The sequence below is a fragment of the Ursus americanus genome, chromosome 10 (genome assembly GCF_024610735.1).
Source record: "Ursus americanus isolate L20-20 chromosome 10, mUrsAme1.1.p, whole genome shotgun sequence".
NCBI lineage: Eukaryota > Metazoa > Chordata > Mammalia > Carnivora > Ursidae > Ursus > Ursus americanus.
Window position 1 is genome coordinate 61,875,881 of NC_142136.1, and position 25,955 is coordinate 61,901,835.

Below are 25,955 nucleotides of genomic sequence, written 5' to 3' on the forward strand. Positions count from 1 at the left end.
TCTGTCCTAATAACACACCATATTATAGTAACCTATTTAAGCATCTTCCCAACACGGTTCTTTGCTGCTCACCAGCAGGAACCGAACAGATCGGGTCCTTGACTTCAGATTTCCTCCCGCTTCTTGGCTGGGACAGTAGTTGTATCAAATTCAATTTCGAATTTCTGAACACCCTCTGAGACACACCTATATGAATTTACCCACTGCTCTTGCCACTTCAAACCCCAAAATACCTACCATGCCTTGACCTTTTTATTACCCATGAGATTTCTGATTCTTGACCAGTCTTCCCATTTAGAATTTCTAATTCCATTTTCATTCCTGAATTCTAAGTTTTGCCTTTTTTTGTCCGTCTCCTCTGGTAACTACCTTTTTTTACTTCACATCGTTTCTTACCTATCCCCAGTTTCGTTGACCTTGGCCTCGGGGATCCTCTACTCTTTACTAGACGCCATTTAAATTATCTGGTGGAGGCTAAAGTTTTGTGAGTCCGAACCTGTAATGGGGGTTTGTGAGGCCTCAAACAAGGGATGGGAACATCCAATGAGACCAAGAAAGATGGCTGAAGTTCTAGAAACTGCTGCCGTGGCATAGCATGCTCTCCAAGCCTCAGGTGCATGGACTTTAATTCCAAAGGGCATTGAGCTGGTCTAATTTATTTCTCATCCTTGGTAAATGAATGCCTGAAGAAAGGAATGCAAGAATTTCAAGTAGATAGCTACGAAGCAACATGAAGAAATATAGATGCAACTATATTCATGTCACCCTCCTGTCTCACAGGCTTAAAGATACATGGAGGGGTTGGAGAGGCTAGGAGAATGAGGAAGAAGCAACTGGAGCGAGAGGCAGAAGGTGGCCAGAGGGAGGCACCAGCTTTCCAGGTTTAGGTGAACGCCCCAGGGCCCTGGCACAGAGGCCGTGAGGCGCAGTGGCTAGGAGTGTATGTCTGCACGTGTAAAGCTTGACACCTTAGCTGCTTATTGTAGAACCTTGGGGAAAGTACCAAATCTCGTTGAAAGATCCAGCTTTTTAATAATCCGAAGTAAGGTGAAAAGATATTATTGACCTCATAGACTACAAAGAGGATTGAATAGAAGTGTAAAACCTCGTGCCTAATACATACTAGAAACTCAAGAAATATTAGTTGTCCATATGTACTTTTTTTTAGGAAGAATAGTGATTTTTCCTTTATAATTTAGGTTTAAGGCTCAAAGTACCACGTATACCTCTCTCATACACCAAGAAAATAAGCATACAAAAAACGATTTAGTAACTTAACAATTTTTTTTTTAGGCATCGCCTAATTCTATGCCCAAACTGGGAATGCAGAGTAAAACAGTCTTGCAGATAATGATGGATTTATGGCAGAAGTCACAAAGGATTAAGACCTCTGTGACTCACTCATTCACTTATTCGTTCCTGCGTAATTTGCATACTGAAAGCTAATTCAGCAAGCCCTAATCCATCCATACATTTATCTAAAAAATCAGAGAGGCAAGTCCTTGAGACATCAAAATGTTTGTGGCACTGACAACACATACCACATACAGTTTATTTCTAAAACAGCTCATCAGTTGTAAATTGTACATTTAAGAATTAATTTATTAAATCCACAGTGTTACACAGCCAAACAAATATTGACATGATGTATCATCACAATATGCTCTCAATAACAGTTTTTACATTGCTAACGAGTTTTGCCAGAAAATCAGAGATTTATGCCAAAAACTGGCTCTCTGCGTTTGTCTGCCAACCTTGGCCGCTGTTTTGCATCCAAAGACAAAATTACCACAACACCCTCTGTATAGCAAAGCAGATTACAGAGCCATAAACCTACTTCTCGAATGTTCACAATTCTCTTTGCTGTGTGTGTGTATATATATAAAAAGTCTAAGTATGTCTATACAGATTATTGAATGTTAAATTTTTCAAGCCAAGTGAGGTTACAGAAATGTTCAAAAGCAAGCTTATGAAGTACCCTTTTTCATTTTGGAAAAATATTTCAATATAATTCTGGGAAAATGATAGCAAACATGTAATGATTTGCAGGGCAGACTTTATAATCATATAGCCCTAGGAGCCAATCTCATTCTAACTTTGGACACATTAACCTAAATCCTGGCTCTCTTAACAGTAAAGAAAAAAAAATTAACATCATCATTTTATACAGAGATTAAGGATTAAATGAGATCAAGCTTGTGAAGTGTCCTCGCACTGTGCCCAGCACATTAAAAAGGAGCTTGATAAACATCTTCATTTCCATATAATTACATCTTCAGATTTTGCGGTTTCTGAAATGTATAAATTTTGGGGACCCAAAGAAAAGGAAATGAGTCTTGATTATATTTCATCTCTGGCATTTAGCAATTGCCATGACACCGCTAATAAATATATATTTGTTAAAAATGGGAGAATGCTTTTCACTTTTAAAAGAGCAATTAATTCATTTAAATCAAGAGTAAATTCTCTACTACAAGAAATGGTGAGGAATATATTCATTAACTAAATATTCTAGCAAAATAAGTTATTCGGCATGAACCACAAACTTGCAATTTTCAAAATTTTTATTCTTTTATGTAGTCTTTTGATCATAAAGTACTTATTATCTACTATGGGGCAAGGTAATTGGGAAATCCTGTTTCAGTCACAATCTTATTCTTTTATAAAATTATACTTTAAACCAGAGACAAATATGGTAACTCTGTAACAATTGCTACAACGAGGGAACATACAAAATGCAATGGTTGCTTGGAGAGTTAAATACCTCGCTCTGCTTGGGAGGAGTGAGGAAAGGCTCCACGGCTTTTAAACTTGAAGAATCAATCCTAGGTTTTTCAGGAAGACCACTGGAGAAAGTAGAGGCATGGAGGTGTGAGACTACGGCACAACGGAGATATTAAATATTTGCAGCTCAGTATAGCTGCAGTGCAAATCAGTCGTGGTTAACAGATGACACTGAACAAAGACCTGTTCGTGAAGGGTCTCACATGTCATATATAGATTTGTACTCAGTGGGATTTGGACTAGTACACAATCGTATTTCCATGCCAAAAACCTCATTACAACAGTGTGAAAGAGGGAACAGAGACTAGAAGCTTTTCTAATAGCATTTATGAGAGGATGAGGGCTTTAATTACAGTAGGAGATCTTGAGATAGATTTGTGATGGGTTTGCTACGGCAAAAGAAAGGAAAAAATTCTAATGAGTTTCCAATACCCGGCTTAGGCAACTGGAGCCCGTAGCTAATAGGCTGGACAGGCTAAACCTTTTGAGAATGTTTATTTCAAATGATGGTTCAATTACATAGCCTGATTTAAATAATGATTTATCTATCTCTAGTATTATCAGAGGGTAGTTCCAGAATTTCTGTTGGAGGGGCTTATGGGCACCAGTCTGGTCAGAAGAGCAGGGTACCAATCTTAAAGCTGCATCTGCAAGATACAGAACACTATAGGAACACAAATTGTCTGATGGAGCTGATGTACATGGCGCCCTAGTCCTGCTCCTACTCTGCCAACCTATGGAGTAGCACCAGAATCATAATTATCTTTATTTGATTGACTTTTACTTAATGTCCTATAATTTTACCATATTTACACCATCACATTTACACCATGTATTGAAAAGTAATGCCATTCATGATTATTACACACATACTATGTACTCTGAAATAAGAATTGAAGTCCTAGACATTTTCTTTTATATTTTAAAATTTATAATTCAATACAGATATAGATTTGGTATATTGTGGAAAAAATAAAGATACTAAAAAATTCTCCTTGTATGATCTGAAGAGTTCCAAAGTCATAAAAGGGGTCAAATTCAAATCTCAACCTATTTAAGCCTCCTTCCTTCCTCTGTAAAATGGGGATGATAATTTGAATTGTTGTGACGAATGAGGAAGTGTATCAAAATATTTGACAAACAGATGTTCAATACATTTTTTGGGTGAATTACATATATAAATCATATATACATGTGTACATACATATAGAACCACAAACTGCATATGTAAATATACATATGTATATAGACACACATATATCTACATATACAATTTACCTGTGTAATCTACTGCTTTATAAACAGCCTTGGGAACACTTAACAGTCAATTCAGAATTGCTCCATTAAAGTGTATTAATGTTTCCAAGTTCAAAAATATTTCAATGCCTTGAGTAAAAGACATGGTAGATATTTTTCATATCTTAATTTGGGGAGAGAGGGTCTTAAAGGGGACTGAGTTTCCCTCCCATTAACTTTTCTTTGAATAACTAATTTCAAGAAATAAAATATCCACAAAAACTATTGTACTTGAAACACTTTAAAATGAGGTTTTACTACCAGTGAGAGACTGTTAGCTAGTATCTCTGCACTTAGCTACTAGAGAACCAAGTGCAACGTACACATTCCAAAATTCTAGAACATACCCTAGTCACTTTGACCCCTTGGACTTAATTTTGTTCATCTATAAAGTGAAAAGGTTGGCCTTACCATTTTCAAAACCAGCTGCACAACAGGAATCACCAGGACTGCTTTTTAAACAGACTCCTCTATGACATACCGGATTTAAGGATTCAAACGTTAGGGGTGGTTTCTTGAGATCCATATTTTGAATTCTCTAAGGTTTGGAACCTACTAGTCTACATAATTACTATATTCTCTTTTTGTTCCTGAAAAAGGACTGGCATTTGGAAGTATATATTCATTTCTATGACCTATGGCAATTAATCATCTTTGCCCCCACCTTTTTTTGCAACATTTGTTATACACCGGCTCAAGAGGTGTGCTGAGTAGGAGCTTTAATAATGAAATAAGAGTAGACAATACAGTTTACAGTATGACAAAATGTATTTTTGTAAGATATTAATTATGTACCAATAATGTATTTAAGCAACATATGACACTTCAAAACATTCTGCACAAAGAACTTACAGATCACATTTATTCAATAACAAAATATCCAGTTCTTTAGGAAAATGTTTTTAATTTAAGGACTTACTACAACAAAACTTTCAAAACCAAAAAACAGAAGTATTAAATTACTTTCTGGCACAGGACATCATAACTTATGTAACACAGCAGGCAGATTTTGTTGTAGAAAAAGGATGGGGGCGCCTGGGTGGCACAGCGGTTAAGCGTCTGCCTTCGGCTCAGGGCGTGATTCCAGCGTTATGGGATCGAGCCCCACATCAGGCTCCTCTGCTATGAGCCTGCTTCTTCCTCTCCCACTCCCCCTGCTTGTCTTCCCTCTCTCGCTGGCTGTCTCTATCTCTGTCGAATAAATAAAAAAAAATCTTTAAAAAAAAAAAAAAAAGGATGGAGGGAAATCTAAATTAAATTTAAAAATTCAGAGAATGGATATTCATAAATTTCTGGTTAAACTGAGGCTTAATGATGTTAAGAACCTGGGGTCTTTGAGCATCAGTTTTGTTTAGAAAAATAAAAGCTTCCCCAAATATTTGAAGCATACTTTTCCATCTTTACAATTCAGAATCTTACTGTTCATTTGTCAAATATATGACAACATCTGGTTAATTTCTTAAGTTAACTGCCAATGTCACCCTTGAGATGCTGACCTGGTTGCATTTCCTTACACATTTTTTTCCCAATGAACCTTGGGCCTATGACAGGGAAGATAACTGAAACATGCTTAGATAAAAATTGGTCTTAGAGATACTTTATTCATGAATAATTCAGCCAGTACTTATTGAAAGCCTACTACATTTCCAGGTCTAGAAAGAGCCAGACAGACACAAAGCCTGCCTCCAGGGAACTCACCATCCAGAATATACCAGGCCAAGCATTGGTTCTGAATCACTATGAGCATTCATTTCATCTTTCAAGATTTGCATAGATACTGATTTCCACTGTAAGGGCAAATAAAATCTTCCCTTATGCATAGCATTCTTTAGATTATCATAAGGGGAATTCTTAAGTCTGTGTGTTGACAAAGCCTACACTTTGCTTTCTTTAATTGCCTTCTGCTCCTGCTGACAATGTCAGATATATTCTTTTCCTCTTTGGTTCTCCACAACACACTTTCTGCACTTTTGCCAATCCAGCTGGTTTTTTCTGGGATGCTTTGCTACAGCTTTCTGTTCCCCTTCACTGTGCCTTTTGTTTCTTTCCTCCTTACTAGCAAACCGGTCATTGGGGCTTCCCCAAGATCCCTTTCCTGACTTCTTATTCACTTCAGTGACTAAACTTAACACCTCCTTAAATGTTGGGTCTTTAGGAAGTATAATAATCAGCATTTCCAATTAGCATTTCCTAGAGCTCTGTTGTGAATTCCAGATCTTTCCAATACTCTCTTCCTGAATGCTATTTAGAAATATTATCCTCAGTAAGGCAAGAGTTTCTTGGGGATTCCTGTTTTAAAGGTTGTATTCAGGGGCGCCTGGGTGTGGCGCAGTCATTAAGCATCTGCCTTCGGCTCAGGGAGTGATCCCAGCGTTCTGGGATCGAGCCCCACATCAGGCTCTTCCGCTGGGAGCCTACTTCTTCCTCTCCCACTCCCCCTGCTTGTGTTCCCTCTCTCGCTGGCTGTCTCTGTCAAATAAATAAATAAAATCTTTAAAAAAATAAAATAAAATAAAGGTTGTATTCAGAGACTGATAATGGATACATAACTCAGCAAGAACACTTCTACTTTATTCTCAATTCTTACCAAGTATTGGATTCTGCAAGATCATAGTTAAAACTCTTTGGTGTGGGATATCAATTTTACACATAAGGGTTAGATCAAAGAATTCAATTTTGGGGTCTCTGATATAGTTTGAAACTTAAAAAAAACCTGAATGATAAAAAGTTAAGATAGTTACGTATTCATTGATATGTCTATATCCTTTATCATGAACAATACACAATTAAGCATTCAACTGTTTTTAAGTGTGCAAGTCAGATGCTATCAAGCAAACTGCCATGTATGACCCATAGTTCTTTTAAAATTTTTAACTCAGACAAATAGGAAGATTCAGTAAACTTTAATTTTCCAATGTTCTCAGAAAGAGTTATCAGAAGCAACCACCACTTACAAAACACAGCTGGATAATCCACTTAGCCCAAACGAACTACCTGTATGTGTTGTGAGGTAGCAATGACGGACTCTGATCTTCTGTGGAGATGGTACCCTCTATGCATAAGCAGTCCCTCTTCACAGGAAAGTGTGAATAACAAGAAGGGACAGAGTCACCCTTCATTATTTCATCAACTACCGGTGTTTTCATAGTGTTTTAAATGCCTGATTTCAGTTTTACAACAATACCAATATTTATTTGGAAAGGTCATCCTATGTTCCGAGTAGAGGTATTAACAACTTCCAACACGATCTCTAGGAATAATTCGCAGTTCTGAACCGTGCTTCAGGAAAACATTTCCTACACAAACAAACAAAACATAGAGTTAGGTATGTAAAAAATGACAGATTATCTTAACATTCCAACAACTATCGTAATACAAGTTACAAAGAGGTGTAAAGTAAGTAGGTGTTACGGAAGCTCAAATGTCTTCAGAATCTAACTCCAGGCTTTTGAAGGCTTGTTCCCATTCCTCTCACATCTTCACAACCCAACCAAATGTCTGACAATTTTACACAAGAACACTAGCCACAAAAGTACTAACACATACACTCAGCAAACAATAATGTATTTTAATTTAACCGTCAATACTTGCTAATTTAATACCTAATAAAATATGTGAGGAGAGAAGGAATAGTAAATCTGAATTACCACAAATGACAAAAGTTTAGAAACCTGATCTGACCTATTTTTGCTCAACCACTTGCTGAAATTTTCTTCACACCCCATGATATGCACAATTCAACTTCAAAGGGTAATACAACAGGCTGCATGTTACAAGAAGCAGTAACTCAAATTAGTATGAACTACTGAACATTTCTACATTAAGAAGAAATAAAACCTTTAAACCTAGGTTTAAAGACATCTCCACAATAAAATGCCTCAGGATTTTCAATAATCTTTTTAATTTAGTAACATTATATACTTAAAACTACTGATTTAAGTAAAAAAAATTACAATTTTAAATCCCTCTTCATTTTCTGTATAGCTAAATTTCAATTCCAAGGCCTTATGAGGACAATATAATTTTGTTACAATACAGAAGTACTTTAGAATGATTTACACATAACTACTGCTCAAATTAAGATCACATTATATTAAAGCATGCTTAATTTTAAAACAGTGTAATTAGATTATAAGTGAAAAAAGGTACACTAAAAAATATAAAACTACCCATTAAAAAGTTTAATATTACTTTTACTTTGCCTCCTTGTTAGGACATCAATATACAGCACTGTGTAACACAAGTTTGAAGCTCTGAGTGTGGACTAAGTTCCCTGAAATATAAAATGACTGTACTTTTTAAAATAACAGTAACAGCTAGCACTTACTGAATGCTTACTATGGATAAAGCAAACTTTTAAGCACTTCCCATGTACTACCTACCTCCCCACTACCATATAAAGGTAGGGTCAAAATCATTATTCCCGTAAGAGTACGATCTGTTCCTTTTTGTTCCATGTATTAAACACATTTAATGCTTATTAGTGAAGTTTTTCTCTTTCTTGTAGCCAAAAGCATATGTAACTGATATCCATAACAGAACAAATTATTACTCAGAGACATAGATAAAGACTCCTATGTAACTCCTAAAAAACAGCTATTATCCTGGTAAAAATCCTATCTAGTCTAATTAGAATGAATTACGTGTTCAGTATCAATTGATATGCATAGCCTTACCCACATCCCCATGAGTTTCAGACAAATACTCACCAGCAGTCTGGGCAGGATTTATTCCTATTCCATCTAGAAAATAAGTCATAAAATTATCTAAGTTGTTTTATTTCTAAAGCTAAAATGGTTTAATAGTAACAAGAGATTTGCCACGACTGTGTATATAGGCGCAAACCAAACAATTTAAATCCAAAAACACGAATGACACATTTTTCAGATAAGCTACCTGTTGAAATCCGTTATAATTATGCACTTACACACACTGCGGGATTAGACAAAAACATCCATCAATGCCATCACCCTGATAAGTTCCACAGACGATAACGCATCTATCACACCACACCCAGTGAAAAATAAAGTCAAAAGTACTTCAGGTATGTCCTTAATCATTTACATATTGCTCCCGAGGCATAAAATCTTAAGGCCAGGAGAGCCCACCAAGTCACTTAATTCAAGTTGCAGTGACACCTGATGAAAGTTTACAAAGCACTTTCCTAACAGCTAATTAATTTGTAAATCTAAAACTTTCCAGGAAGCAGGCTGGCTTTCTTTTCTGGTCGAGAAACACTTCAGTGTGACAGCATACGGAATGTTTCGGAATGAGAAATTCTATCTATACTAAAGCGTACTACCGCGCATTAAACCCATCTTCCCTCAGACTATCCTAACTGCGCATGAACCACTGGCCATCACCAACAAATACTACCTTGTATCTTTGCAAGACCCTGAAGGCCTTCCTGCAATCTTTACTCTTTCATCTTATTTCAGTATCTTCTCATAGGGATAGTTCATCACAATTATTACTAGTATTCTAAAATATTCAGAATTTAAACTATAGATGGAATAAAATTTAAACTATATTTAACTATATATTTAAACTATATAATGGAAACTATATTTAAACTATATAATGGAATAAAATCCTCATTATTTCAAGCTTACAAGAAATAGTTTACTACAAGAAAGCAATAAAAAGCTATAGCAAAAGTGCATCCCCATTTAACTTCCTATATTCTAAAAGCATCTACAACTTATTAAAAAAACAATGCACCTTGTTAAATAAAGGGAAAAGTTATTTTAGTAATAATCTGGCATGAAGTGTAAGGACACGAGATATTGTAAAGTGCTATACTATACCAAAAGCATAAAGAAACTGAAAAGAGCTCATTATGGACAATAACCTTGACTTAGTGTTTATAATTATGTATATCATTTATGTTTATATAAATTTTGGCCTTTTTATATTTAAGTCAATCTTAATTTATTTGACTTTTTAAAACAATTTCTATAGTTCTGGGGTAATAAATAGTTGTAAAATGAATTCTTACCGTTGGTAATAATTGCACTTGTTGCTGCAGGAACTTTAAACTAAAAAGGAGAAAAAGAAAAAAAAAATACATTTTATCTTTATAAAAGTTTATATAAAAATATATAAATATTTATATACATAAACTATAAAAGATGGTTAGCAAGGATGGGGTACATATAATCAATTCTATAATCCCAAAATGTGGTTTATCTTTTAGGATAAGTAATGTCATCAAAGAAAATACTATAAATGGCTTATATTTAATGAACAATATTTTTTTCTAAATACTGCATTTCGCTGTATCTAGGACACCAGGGATTGTAAAATGCATTTTATTTTACGCATTACAAAAAAAGAAAAATACTGTCAATAAATCTACGATCAATGTTTACTCTTTCAGACTGACACATGTTACTTTTATCATATATAACTCTTATACATATCAAAAATAAAAGCAAAACAATTGCTTGGAACATTCCTAAGATTTCTCTGTAGAAACAGTAAGGTCAAACAAATGCTCTCTTCTGTTTAATGGAAGACCAACCAAAGATCAAATTCCTTCCTCAAATTCTCCTCTGTATTGAACGTATTGCTGACTTAGATTTCACAGGATTGCAATAGTCTAATTATGCCACCAGGAAACAACTAAGTTCCAGTAGGTGCAGGTGATGTCACCTAGAAAATCATGTGATTACCACTTGGCTAACAATAAGAGTAAGACTCCACCGACCTCTACTTCCAGAGGTGTAGAAAGATGCTGTTTCTAAATCTTTAATGTGGTACGAAACTTACCGGTAGCTAAAGGGAAATGTCTTCTCTTAGTTCTTGAAAGACCAGTAGTTGTCAAAATGTGTCCATTAATTTATCTAACAAATATTTATTAAGCACTTCCATGCTATAGACTAGTTTTATAGGTATTACAGCAGAGCTTTGTGATCAAATACGTTTGGAAAACACTAAATTAAAGTAGTATTCTTTTCAAAATCCTTTAATATAAATGCAGCTAATATAGTTTTTTTTTAATATCAAGAAGGAAATGGTGAATGAAGTGTTTCCCATACTCTTTGGCCACTGATTTTAGTTTTTCATGGTTTTTGTTGTTGTTTTGGTGGCTCTAGTGGTCTTGGAAAAATACTCTGGGAAATGCTGCTCTGGGTATTTATAATGGTCACATATACATAGTTAAGAAAAACAACTAAAAGTTTATTTTAATTTATAAGTTAAAGAATCAAGTTTTAAAATAAAAATTTAACTATGTGTAAGGACAATAATGTGTTACTGGATTATTTACCTAATAAACACATAACTTTACTGCCTGTATGGTACATTTTTATTTGTAAATGTCCTTCTAAGGGTTTAAAAAACTTAAATAAACCTAACTTAAAATAAATATTAAAATACTTCAAAAATTATTTATAGAGATTGTAATACTTAATAAAACTTGGGAGCAAATACCCAAATTAATTACAGGACATCTCAGATTTCTAAAACTTGAGTATTACAAAGTTTCTAGTTACCCTACTGAGTGTCTTATTCTTCAATTATGTCCGTTTTAGGAAAGCTATGCATTTTTAGTCGCATCCATATAGTGGCAGCATATTTATGAACATTAAAAACCATAAGCAACTGCTGACATAATTTCTCCCTTTTCTAGAATGTAGAAGCAACAGTTGAGCAGAAATTTGGGGAAGCATCACTAGTGATGTAAAATTCAGCAACTATTATGTTCATGTTACACTACTGACAAGTTTTCTTCTGGATGCGAAGTATTTCATGCTCCTAAATTTTCATTTCTTTCTCAGATCCCCTAAATCTTGTAATTTAGGATGTTAAAAGGCTATTCTCAGGTTTTGACAACTCACTACTTAAATTACTTCTTAGTCCAATTGGGGAATTTTCTTATTTTTTTATTAAGATATTTTACTAGGGATTTAAATCCACAGACTCAGTTTGTCAACTCTTGTTCTCACTGTCTAAGATCCTATAATGTCTCATCTTGTGAAAGTCCTGCTCATTGTTGCCTGACAGTCATAACCTTTCTAAATGTGTAACACCCGCGATTCATAACGGTCATAAGCTAGATTAAAACCTCAATAAATATATGCAGTTATGTTAAATTTGTAAGTTTATTTTCTATTGCATGTTATGATTTTTTTTTTTTTTTAAAGATTTTATTTATTTATTCGACAGGATAGAGACAGCCAGCCAGAGAGGGAACACAAGCAGGGGGAGCGGGAGAGGAAGAAGCAGGCTCATAGCCGAGGAGCCTGATGTGGGGCTCGATACCATAACGCCAGGATCACGCCCTGAGCCGAAGGCAGACGCTTAACCGCTGTGCCACCCAGGCGCCCCGCATGTTATGATTTTTTAATACTTTCACCAGAAGACCAAGATCACAACAATGCCTTTGCCTTACAAAGAACACATATAACTACAGAATATAATAATAAACTATTAATTATAGCTCAAATTGACCTACTTCTTAAATTGCAATTTGTGGGATCTGCTATGCCCCAGGACCAGGAATAGCTCTTGTAGGTAATCTGTGCAGCAGAAAGTAATGCTGATGCTGTACTCAGATTTGTTTCCTACCTCTTTTTAGTTATTCTATGTGGGTGAAAAAGATTAAAACTGACTATAAAACAAGTACTACCACTTTTCAGTTCAAATTTGAAGGACTGATCAATGATGTCAGTCGTCCCGGGCAGTATCTGTAAGCACTGATGGGTTGGCTGATTTTCAGGGTAGGATTATAGGTTAAGCTAGCTTAATTAGTTACTAAAATTATTTTTCTGTGACTATAAACTTTTTCGGAGATTCTGAATTAAAACATTTGGATTTGAGTTACTTAAGCACTTTTAACTTCACAAAATATCAGTAAATGCAATTATATTTTTATTCAAAATCATTTAATCAGACAAGAAGGATAGACGTGAACTACTCCCATTTTACAGGATATGAAATTTGAAGAAAAGAGAAATTGAGTGGCTTGCCCATGTTATACAGATAATTAAGGACACAATTAAAAGCCTCCCAAGTCAGACTTTTGTGCCATTTCCAACAGACCAAGCTATTCTTGGAGTGTTATGTCCAAAGAGTTGCTTTATGGATGCATCTGATAACTCTGGATGAAAAAAATCTTATTTCTTAAGAACCGAAAACCTAAAAAAAAGACTATACACTTTTAAAAGCAACCAGTTGACATGTTCCTACAGAAAACTTCAAAAATATGATAAAGACATTACAAAATTCTAATTCTATAATCAAAATGAATAAAAACGGGTTTACAGACTACACTGTAAAATAATGTTGCTGTTTAAAAAAATTCCCATATCCTCAAAACTTTTCAATTTCGGTAAAACTTTTCCTTATAATTTTCAATTGTTGCATTAAATAGAGATTTGTCTAACTTATTCTTCCTATTTCCATAAGTCTTAACTTACATTTTACTTACACCTATAAGTAGGGCTTAACTTTTTGACAGTATAAACCTAGTAATGAATCCATGTGGAAGTGGTGGGCCAAAGCACATGCAAAATTTAAAGACTTAAAAAAAAAAAAGATTTATTTATTTATTTGAGAGAGAGAGAGAATGGGAGAGGGAGCGAGCAGGCAGGAGGGGGATAGGGAGAAACTCAAGCAGACCCGGGGCTCAATCTCACAACTCTAAGATCAGACCTGAGCTGAAACCAAGAGTCAGAGCTTAACCGACTATGCCATACAGGCGCCCTCAAATTTAAAGACGTTTGAAAAAGATACTCCCAAACTGCATTCCATACAGGTTGTGTCAATTTCTATACTTACTTCTTCTGCTGCAAACTTTAAGACTGCTGTGAAAGGTGTACTTTCAGGAACACTAAGTCTGCAAGAAGAATTAAAAGAATTTTTTAAAAACTGATTATTCTTTAAGGCCCTTGTTCCTTATTTTGGCTAATGTAGTAGAGCTGGACAAAGCTGTCTTTTGAGGCTGAAGGTTCTATTCTGACTGCATACTATGTTCATTCCCTTTAAAATGAAAAAAAAAAAAAAAGCAATTAGTTTCATAACTGAGATGATGCCCACAGCTCCACCTGAAAATTAACCTATGTAGGTGAAACTTGATATATTTTTAATACTTTGATTTGAAGAGGTCTAGCATATAGGCTGCGGCTTGTTTCCACAAATGGATTTCAAAAAGTTGAATCTCTCCTTAGTCATCAGTCCACTTTACCACCTCCAGTCCAATCACCTCTTCACCTGATGTGGGAAGGTCATTATTTTTATTGTGAAAGTCTAGCTTAACCTTTTCATGAACCTTCCAATGCACTCTTAATAATCAAGTCTGAAATAGTAGATTAAATTGATGAAAATGAATATGTTCACTATGATAAAATGTGAAGTGATTTTTCTACCTTTATATAGTCATTAGAAAAAGGGCTTAATACAACCTGAAATAACATTTTGGACATGAAATGTGTGATTTTGTCACTGACTTGTACACTGTCAAGTTATGAAAGATTACTGATAAATGGTCAATCTGTATGAATTTTCCAATTTAAAAACTAAAACAGAATTGTCATTATACCCTAAGAAAACACTTAAAAACACAGAAAGAGGTTAAAAAAATATAAAAAATTCCTGATATGAAATAAATAAAAATGATTTGAGACTGTAAAACAGATTATCTTTCAAAGCAGGGGAGTGACTGCCACGCTATCATCTCTCTTTGAAACTTCTCTATTTGTCACCACCGTATTGTTCTTTAATGTTTTAATAAATTACCATATGTACCATCTTAGGTATATGTCCCATTTCTTCACTTAGTTACAGATCACTGAATATAAACATCACTAGCTGCCACAACACATTATAATGACTTCCAGTAGGAGAAGTGTGAATAGATTCTATTCTACTTCTCCAAAATACCACTAAAGAGTGAAAATACTTGGACATCATTTTTGTCCCCTTTTCTTTCCTTAATTTTTTGGAGACAATAAAAACAAAATTTAAAGGATGGCCATTTGTTTAAAAAATATCTACTAAATGTGAATGTGATAGTTTACAAAGTAGGGAATTGTACTTGGCAAGTATTTCCATAGTACATTTACAGTTTAGAAACTGAGATTCATTTTCCTAAAATTCTGCTTCAAAGGAACTTTTAAACCTTAGGGTTTTAATTCACTTGTGAACTGCAGACAGGAAATGTCCCTGTAATACATACCTAAATGTCATACTGATATTCATTAAAATACATTTCTACCTGTATTTTAAACTGGTGAGACTGTCCAAAGATAATCCAATAAAACATAAAATGAAAACATATTTTAATGCATGTTCTAAGGGGCAGAAAATCACAGAGGGACTGGGAGTTATTGCAACTCCACAGATTATATCTAGAATTGAATTTGTTTGTTAGTTGCACCATTTTGCAAATTTGGTGCTTAAACACTAAAACAAACAAACAAACAAACCAACCAACAACAACAAAAAAAACCCACGGGAATTATTCTGTATATTAAGAGAATTTTTAAAGTAAATTACTGGTAAAATTTGTCTTTTTAATAAATATTACATATAAACAGAAATATGACAAAATTTGACAAGTGCTCTTATAGAGAACTGAGAATGAAGCTTCTGTAGGGAACTGAAGAAGGGAGAGATGAACTCCCTGGACAATTACAGAAATCTTTACTGAGGTGACACTCTGATTATTAAAGGGTGTTGTTTGTCCAGAAGTGGTGGTCCCAAGACTGCATTTCAAACACAGAAAAGAACATGTATAAAAGGAGAGAGACCTAAAGGGCTTGCTTATCAATATGTGAACAGTGACTGAAGCTTTGATTAAGTGATTATGGTAGTAAGGAAGAGGAGAGAAGAGGTGGGAAGTGAGACTGGAAATACAGGAATCAGACTGAAAGAGTCAAAGGTGTATTTAATTCATCCCATTTTTACAAGAGACATTTGATTCAACATTTCTATGACCTAATGGCAATACCAAGAGTGAACCTATCAAAAAACAAAACAAAACAAAACAAAACAACAAAAACTCTGACATCCCCCAGAACAAATCTGGAACCGCAACATCCTTTTTAGAATTCAACTATTAGTAACGTTAGAAACTCAAAGGACATCTTTCTATCAAAGTATATATTTACTGGCTTGGCAAGTGAAAACTGACATTAAAAAGTCAAAGCATGTTCTCCCATAAATTTTAAAAATTGCATTTAATAGTACGCAAGTACTAGTTACCAATTACTCTGAATAGGATATACAGTGTAACTAACCTTTTACACACACACACACACACGTTATACGTATTTTATATACACACACCCATATAAATTATACATATACACACACTCCATACACACTAAACAGTAGGTATGCCTAGCATATTCATTCAGTCACCAATATTAACTGAACTTTCTCCCTTCCTCCTTCTCACTTTTTTCCTAGAGAATACTTATACGTTGATGAGAATAACCCAGTATAAAGGGAGAAATCAAAGATGATGAGAGAGGGATCTCTGGACTCCAACTACTTTTATCTTGAGAAGACTAAAATAGATGAGATCCAGGGCCCAAGTGGTACAGCTGGCTTTTCATAAGAATAAATTCATGTTGGGGCGCCTGGGTGGCACAGCGGTTAGGCGTCTGCCTTCAGCTCAGGGCGTGATCCCGGCGTTCTGGGTTCGAGCCCCACATCAGGCTCCTCCGCTATGAGCCTGCTTCTTCCTCTCCCACTCCCCCTGCTTGTGTTCCCTCTCTCACTGGCTGTCTCTATCTCTGTTAAATAAATAAATAAATAAATCTAAAAAAAAATAAAATAAAATAAATTCATGTTTTCCTTTGTAATAGGATGGTGGATAAAAATTATGGGTTTATAGACACAGTAGTACCTTTATGGATGTGGTGATGGAAAGATGAATTTTCCTCTGATGGTTACAGAAAAAGGGAAAAGCACTGAAGAAAGCATGGATAGATTGTTTTAAAATCCTTTCAGAGAATAAAAAGAAAAATAAGCAAACTTGGGAACCGTAGCAGAGCGTTAGATACTATTGAGCATAGTTACGACTTTTACATAAAATCCATCAGGCTAATAGGGTAATTTTCTCTAAAGACATTCAACTATGTACAGAGAACATAGGGGTTGAGTTCCGAGCTGGGTGTTTCACCAAGCAAAACATACTGGGGACAGCAGAACACCAGAGTTGAGGTGAGTGGACCACCAGACAGAGTGACCGGACGATGGACTCTAGGAGGGTAAGAAAAGGAACCGGGTAAAGCAGGGGGAAGAAGGTAGTGACAGATTTGAAAAGCAGTCCGATTAATGAATTAAAAGAAACATTTTTTACAGAAGACATATTAGTGTAAATTAGAAGAAGAAAATGTGGTCATCCACCAGAGCATACTGGAAAATGACACCTTAGCCGAAGCAGTTACTCAAGAAGACCTTAAGGTTCCAGGCCGCAACCGTGATTATTTGAGATAAGGTGAAAAAACGATTCATCTGGAGATCAAATGATCAAAAAAGCTTATGGGCAGAAGTTGAATGAGTCACAAATAGTTAAGTTACTGAGGCTGATGACGACTGTTAAGAGTTTGGTTAAGTAGGTCTCGATATTAATTATCTTAACTATGCTTAAAATCCTATTGAAGTCTTATCCTTTGCCGCATTTAATGTGACTTTCAGCTGCAATAACCTCAATAACATTTATCTAAAATCACTGAAAATTCCGGATAAGTAGTTAAGCCCGTGCCAATCCATCATTCAACTGCTACAGGAAAAAAAAAAAAGGGCCTTGCGTAGATAACTGCCCTATTTCTGCATTTCCCATTCCTACTAATTACACTTTATTAAATCTCAACATAAAATGTCTATGATTTGAGGCTCATTACTTTGTGACGCCCGACTGTTGAGTCACTCACGCAGGAAATCAGAAGCCGGACAGTGATAAACGTTCAAGTAATTTCAGAATCTGGACTGGGCTGTCTTCCCCTACTTCCTGTAACAGCTGGTCAAAGCGGCAAAAGGCCTTTCCAATCAGGAGCAGACAGGGACTTGTTGAAGGACCCCAGCAAATCTTAAGAGCCGTCTACACGTCCTCCCGCTCCAACACGCACCCAGGCAGTCCCGTGGACAGGTCACCTATCAGCAGCAACGTTCCCGTCACAAGCCCCCGCTCCTTCGTGCCGGGGAGAGCTGACAGCGGAGCGGGCGCGGGATGTCTCCTCTCAGGCTCGGGTGGGATGGGGAGTCCCCAGGAAGAGCGAGGAAGGGGGGAAATGATAGGATGCAGCCTGCTGGGGTGGAAAAGGATCTGAAGGCCAGCTTGGTCCCCCAGCCCCCAAGGCCCACCGCCGCCAGGCTACTCACACTTTGTAAGGCAGCCGCGGGTCCGACGTCAGCGTGATCTTAAAGGAAACCTTCGACCTGAGGAGGAGAGCGGAAGAGAGTTAAAGTCGTGCAGCGGGACCAGGGATTGGGATCGGGGTCAGCAAACACTTACATGGTGGAGCCACTCCGGGTGGAGACCCCCGACAATTCCGCCTGGTCTCTCACTTCCTCCGCGGTGCCCGGGAACGCACCGCCCTACTCAGATCCACGTCTCCCTCAGCAAACTGGGGGCCTCCAAAGGTGCTGTTGTCTAAGACACTGCCTGAAAATCGGCTCCTGTTGCTCGTGCTAGACGGAGCCTCCAAGTTACAAAGAGCTACTTCTTTTACATTTCAAGCTCCGAGACTAAAGCATGGATCGTATGGAAGAAAAATTTTCTAATTTCGATTATTTTCTGCCGTATTTTCAGTCAGGCAATACCAATGTGGGTAGAGACGGTAGGCCTCTAGGTCCCCGCTGGCAGCTTGGGGCGGAAGTAAGTGCACAGAGTAGGCGGGCGCAGAGTGAGGCGACGCGAGCGAGGCGAGGGGAGGGGAGGTGGACGGGGCTGGGAGACCGGCGTTCCACGAAGTTGCTAAGGCAACCTGTTCGCGGAAAAACTAGAGTGTTGAGTTCAAGAAGCTGGAATCTTCGCCCCTCTTTAGTGTTGATATTCTTCTGTCTTTCCAGCAATGTAGTGCTGTTATACCTTGTATTTCCAATTTTTTCCCCTTACCACTTTACAATACTGACGTTTGGCTAATTTCAACAAATAACAGAGTTACCGAGTTAGTGAGAAAAATCCCTGTGCTAGAGGAACTTGGAGTGTAGATGGAAAGAGCAATCCACGAACAAGATTCCAATAGTTTGTTATGTGGTTTGATAGGATTACACCAGGGATCTAGGGGGCCCATCATCAGCACATTTATTCAATTTGATAACAAACTTTTAATCCTTTCTATGTGGCAGGCAGTAAAGCTAAATGCTGGGGATGCTGGAATGAGTAAGATAGGTAGGTGCCAACCCTCTATGATCTAACAAGTTCTTGTATGTGAAGACAGACTGAATGCCCTCTGAAATTTACTACGAATCTAAGCAACTGTGTTTGCAAAATAAACATCCCTCTCACAGTGTCTGTAATGCCTTTTCTAAGAAATGATGCAACGAATGACAAAATAGGAAACAGGTAGGTACTAAAATAACGAGGAGATCTAGTTAATTTTTAGGATATTATGTTAGATTTTTAAGGAGAGATATCTAAGAGGAATAGGGAAGCAACTTCAGTAGGAATGTTAAAGACCAATTTCTGTAATTTTGTATCAGTGCTCTTCTGTGGTGACAGCTCCCCAGGGACAGAGTGCTCACCCTGACTTAGGAAAGAAAGGCTTTTATAGTCTCATGACACTCATTGTGTTCTTCACTTATAAAAATGCAGGTCTTGCCATAAAGAGAGAACTGGAGGCAAATGTTGATTGATAGATTTGGGGATTGACAGGTCTAGCATTATTAATAGCTGAAACTATGGGATTAGTTGGTATGACTAAGATTTTTGAGAATAGCAATAAGAAGAAAACTACTGATTGTGTATACGTGGTGTCAGATAGCCAAACAATGAAGAGATTAGAGTACATACTTACACTCTTTATTTCTAGAAATACATATCATATATTTTAAACAATATTTGCATCTCGTTATTTATAGTTTTATTTCTGCTCATGTGTAAAAACATGTTGTAAAATCCTGAAGAGCAAAAATATTTTGTTTAGAGTTTTTATTGTCTTTATAAAAAGTAGTGAAGACAAGATTCAACCCCAGGCAGTGTGATTTCACTACTCACACTCCATTGCCTCTTTAGAAAACATATTAATATAATATATTATATCAAAAGGACAGGGGGAAAACATTGTGTTCAAAACATGTTGAAAATTACCTATTCCTAAATGTTTAGAATTCTTTCCCACCTCAATACCCTCCTACTCATATATTTGTATCCTTGGAATCACAGCATAATTTCTAGAGCCTTCTGAGTTTTATTTTCTTGATACAAGAAAATAATTGATAAATAGATTCTTTTATACTTAATATTTTTTTTGTTCTTTTAAACTTTGCTAGGGCATTTAGCAAAATTTGGCAAATATATCAGAAGAAGAATCTTACTTACCGAAACATTCAAGTGCTGAAGTACATTTAATGACCGTAAACAAAAGCAAACTGGATTTTAGGAAGTAATTGGCAAATACAACATTTTAAGGCAACGAACAGCATAAATGGCCTAATGTGTTTTGGAAGGGATCCAATTAGTATCATGTAGAGGCAGAAATGATTATAGAGTGCACAGTATGACCAGATTAGAACCCATTAAATATAAATGAAACATACCAATGTTCTGTTTGCAAAAGCATATAAATTTCTCATTATTAGAAAGAAATTGGAGGGAAATTAAATTTGTATAAGAACTAAAAAGATTTGCTTATGTAGTCATAAAAATCCTTCTTACCAGTATATCTGTAACCAGCTTTAAATAAGATGGAAAATGTCAGATTTGGAAGCAAAAAAAAAAAAATTGTCTTCCAAACTTTTTTACCCTAATTTGATTATATTTATGATTATGACTAAAATCACCTGATACTCTAAGTAGGTAATCCTCGAAAGGTTTTCGCTGGGATAAATCTTAGGATTTTTGAAACCAGACATTTCATATTATAGGAAACAAACTGTAGCCTGGCCAATTGATAATGAATGGATATTTTTAGTGTGGTTTAATATGGTCATTTTAAAAAATTATCTTTATTCCACCTACAGTCCTCTATGGGAAATTGATATCATTGGAGCAGTGATAATAATAATGGCTCAAAATTAATTAAGATTTACTTTGTGTTAAGTATTATCTTCAGCATTTAGTATAAAGGGAATCACAAAACATAGACTTTAAATTTTGATTGCCCTTAAGTTATTAAGCAATGACAAGAAACCTTAAATGGGAGAGTTGATCTGGTAGACAGAAATACTTGGGAATATATAAATGCTGTGTTGATCCTAACATAGGGAGTATAAATTTACATCCCTGAGAGCCAGAGAACAATGAAATATAGGTGAGATTAGAGCCTAGTAAGGCCAGGCAAAGACTTAAAGGAGATCACAGCTCTAAATGTGTTGCACTTGATTATTATTTTATTGATTTATTTTTTTTAGGGAAAGAGAGAGAGGGTGTGAGCTGTGGTGGGGTGGGAGGGGGGAGGGGCATAGGGAGAGGGACAGGAAGAGAATTCCAAGCAGACTCTGCCTAGAGCTTGGAGCCCCATCCATGGTGCTGATCTCACCACCCTGAGATCATGACCTGAGCCAAAACCAAGAGTCGGATGTTTAACTGAATGAGTCACCCAGGCACCTCTGCACTTGATGATTATGATTCCATACCCTTCCCAAATATTACCTGAAGTTAAATGAGAAAAAAAAAAAGGCTTTTCTTAGGAAGGTCATTGTTTGACTATAAGCCTTGTAAATGTGAGACAAGACTTGCAATATTTTAACTATAGAATTTGTAAAGTACTTTCATTATGAGAAAACGTTTTAAATTATTAAAAAAAAAACCACCCCCAAAACACACACAAAAAACCCCAGGAATTTACCAGTCTTGTATAATTAAATTTTCTCTCTAAATATTGTGTGAATTATTTGTTTAATGGGAACATTACTTGTTAGAAAAATTAAAATAACCTCTGACAGATCTATTCCAAACACAAGATTATGGTTTCTTCTATATATATATATATTGACTCATTTTTATTCTTCCAGCAGCTATGAGGTTAGTACTATTAATATTCTACTTTTAGAAGAAGAAAGTAGCACACAACAATTAAAGGACTTATCCTAAGTTTAAGTAAGTTGTTGAAATGAGATTGAACTCAGATATCTGATATTAAAACCAGGTTTTATTCTCTACAAGAGTTTAAGGATCTAAGCCTTATCCTTAGCTAGTACGAAACAATACTTTGAGGTAGCAAATATTGTTATCCCTCTTTCACAGATGAGGAAGTTAAGAGAAATTAATTTTTTCAAGGTCACAAAACTAGTAAAGTGCCAGAGCTAGTATTGGAACCCCGGAAGGTTGGATTCAGAGCCTACACTCTTCAACGTGATATGCCATGAATCTATGATCACTTATTTATAAATATTACACTTACGCCATAGATACTCAGTTTTTCTCACTTCAGTCTCGAAGTCAGTTAGATTTCTTATCCTGTGCCAGATATAATAATAGTTATTCTTCTCGTATAATTGTAGAATCATTTTATATTATGTTGAAAAAGAATTCAGAGAGTTCAGTAGAGACGGTACCATTTCTAGAAGAAACCAGAAACAGAAGAGTACACACTGAATGAGACCATTTATATATATGGTTCAAAATCAACAAAATTCATCTATGGTGTTAGAGGTGAGCATGGAGGTTGCTTTTTGGGGCACAGTGACAGAAGTATAAAAGGAGCTTTATGGGTGCTGATAAGATGTTTCCTGACCCAGGTGTTGATTATACTGCTGTATTAACTCTATGAAAATTCATCAAGTTGTTATACTTAGGGTCTGTGTACTTTGTGTATATTCTATTCCAATAAAAGTTTAAAGATTCTAAAGACTAAAAAAAACCCCACAGTTACAAAAAAGTGACTGGGAGTGATATTGGAATTTTAGTGGGCAGGTTGTCAGGGGACTAGCAATGCTAAATGCAAAGAGTGGGAAAGGGTAAAAATAGTATATTTTCAAGGTATGCAAGTACAATGGAAATCAAGAAGAGATTTACTTTTCATTTTTTCCTGGTACTTTTCAAGACTTCTTAAGCTTTTTGAAAAATCATGTAATCAACTGCTAAACTTTTCACAGTATTTGAATTTCCAATCAATACAGCATTATCAAGGTATGTTTGTGGCTATTATACTCATGATTACCTTACACACTGGTACAGGTATTACCCACTTCACTATAACAGCTTCATTTCACTTCATTGTATAGACTTTATATGAAACATATATTAAAGTACATGTCAAATTATTATAATTTACCTTTATTTCTCTTACATATTACAGATAGGACATGATGCAAATTTTAAAAAATTATGTGTGTAGGTAGTTTGTATTATCTAGGAACCTACATTCAGTATTAAAAAGGGAACATTAAAATATTTGCAATAAAAAAGGGGCATTGGGAAACATTGATTTATGTAATCCAATATATTTATAATGGATACTAACTTCTCACAGCCCAATCTCTGGTGTACTAAAAATATAATTCATTTTTTCTTTCTCTCTGTCTCTTTCTGTTTCAAGCAAATTGCTACCTACTGGCACTAAGTTAACCTGATTTTTCCCTGCCAAATCAAAGTTTTCTGAGTCAAATTGGGATTTCTAGATCCAATATGGTTCCACTACAGTTCTTCTTGGGGTCATATGTTGAATACAGGCTTCCAGAATATCTGTTTGTTGTTATCTGTCCATATGCCCAATGTAGTTTATATCCACTGACATCATCTGAGATATCTACTATCCCATTTTTCTCTGGGGATATGTGTTCTTTTTGAATGATGGCAAGGTGTCCACAGACCCACCAGTCCTATCTAAGGGATATAAGAGATAATCTGTGAATGTAGGAAACTCAGCAGGGCTGGGTCTTCTTTGACTGGTTATAATGTGTTTCTTTCTCCAGAATGGAGGGGGGACTTTGTTGCTTTCCCGGGTTCCAGCGGAACAAGAACTAGATATCTTCTCTCGGGTTCTATAATTCTGTAGGGGTTGTTTTCCTAGGGATCAAGAAATAGGTCCATTTTTTCAGGAATATCTTCCATGTCCTAACTTTATAATTTTCTTTTCCTCCTTAGTTCAGCCCAGATTAGTTTAACATCTTGGCTAGAGAAGGTTGAGAAAGTAGCAGAAGGAAAATGTATGTGGCTCAGAAATTATGCTGTCAAGTGTCTACTTTATATATTTTGCAACTCACAAGCTTAGAATTGTCTTATTTTGCTTTCTATGGTGGTTTTCCTCTCTATGAACTAGTGTCTTTGAACAGAAGAAAGAGTAATGAAGTAAAAATTAAAAAGGAGAAAGAAACCTCTATTATTACTTGGAAATATTTTCCTGATACCTCAGTAAGGCAGAATTTAAGGCCCAGAAATTATAAAACCAGTTTGGGGCAAAACAGATCTTTCAGGTTTCCTGACTGCTGTTCTGTTCTAGTACAGAGGGATATTTGCTTTGAGGATCTTAAATGATTTAGTAATTCTACTATTGGTGAAATCAGGTATTCCTTAAAACCTCACAGACACAAGGCTATCTTACTGGTGAGATAAGTTTAGGAATATTTTATATTGTTCCTGTTAGGTATAACATAAAACTATTTCCTCTGGTATGCAAACAGATTCTCTTCTTTAGTTCCTGCTATTTTACTTGCTGGTATAAGAAAAAAACACATTCTTAAATGTAGAATTGTAAATGAACTTTATCAAAAGATCCTTCTCACATCAAAACAAGTCCTATAATTAATCACTGAGGAATTGCCACTTGTTTATTGAAGACATGTGCCACTTCAGGCTACACTGCATTGAGTAGGCAGGCTCGGTGGGGGTGGAGTGGAGAGAGTTTTCATTTCTGTCTAACGTTCCTGTACCAGAGTCTTAATTTACTGAGTTGTTTTCACATTAACTTATGGGAAATGTGTTTCATAATTAATCTACATGTAGCAGAAATAATATTGCAAAAGAAATGTTTCATATAAAACCACACTACAAGCCCTTCAAAGTTTCTCTTCCTTATTCTTAATCCTATTCTTAATAATGTCAAATAATGATCAAAGGCATTTAAGAACTATAATTACAATGACATAAGAAAATAAAAATGGTAAAGAGTGATTTAAAAACAAAAAAAGAAGACAAACACAGATAGATGAATATGTTATTTAGAGAAGAAACCAGGTTATCTCAATTAAAATAAATTATTTTTATAAAAATAAAATGAAAAAATAATAACTGATATGAGTTTACAAATAAAAGAGTAGAAACATACTTCAAACTAAAGCATGCACCTTCATATAATAATATTAAATACTTAATCTCTAAGAAGACAAAAATTTATTTCCACATATATTGGAAATTTTCATTTAATACTTTTGTAAATTGAATGAACTTAGTAGTTATTTCTTAAAGGAAAAATGAACTTTCCTTTCCTTATCTTCTTATTTTACTGTTGTATAATATTCTTTCTTGTAAATTCTTGTCATATACATATACATATATATATATATATATATATATATATATATTTTTTTTTTTTTTTTTTTTTTTTAAAGTAGCTCCACACGCAGCATGGAGCCCAATGCAGGGCCTGAAATCATGACCCGGAGATCAAGATCTGAGCTGAGATTAAAAGCTGGACACCCAACCAACTGAGACACCCAGGAGTCTCTAGATTTGTTTCTAACTAATATTTTCTTTTTTCTTTTTAGTTTTCTGTATGGAATTATATGACATGATTTTCTTACAATGTTTAATTTTTTGT

General features: G+C 35.4%; 1 protein-coding gene across 2 annotated transcripts; it reads right to left on the reverse strand.

The window, feature by feature from the left end:
- Positions 1 to 4,782: 4,782 nt before the first annotated feature.
- UFM1 (ubiquitin fold modifier 1) lies at positions 4,783 to 18,684 on the reverse strand. Of its 2 annotated transcripts, XM_045796915.2 has the most exons (7): positions 18,548 to 18,684; positions 18,415 to 18,471; positions 18,162 to 18,338; positions 13,864 to 13,921; positions 10,079 to 10,118; positions 8,790 to 8,822; positions 4,783 to 7,376 (listed from the first exon to the last, which is right to left on the reverse strand). In XM_045796915.2, coding segments are annotated over exons 1-7 (435 nt in total). In that variant the 5' UTR covers positions 18,550 to 18,684; the 3' UTR covers positions 4,783 to 7,308. The 2 variants fall into 2 exon arrangements, with proteins under 2 accessions (XP_045652871.2, XP_045652872.1); XM_045796916.2 differs by lacking the exon at positions 18,162 to 18,338 and having other exon boundaries at positions 18,548 to 18,683.
- Positions 18,685 to 25,955: the final 7,271 nt, after the last annotated feature.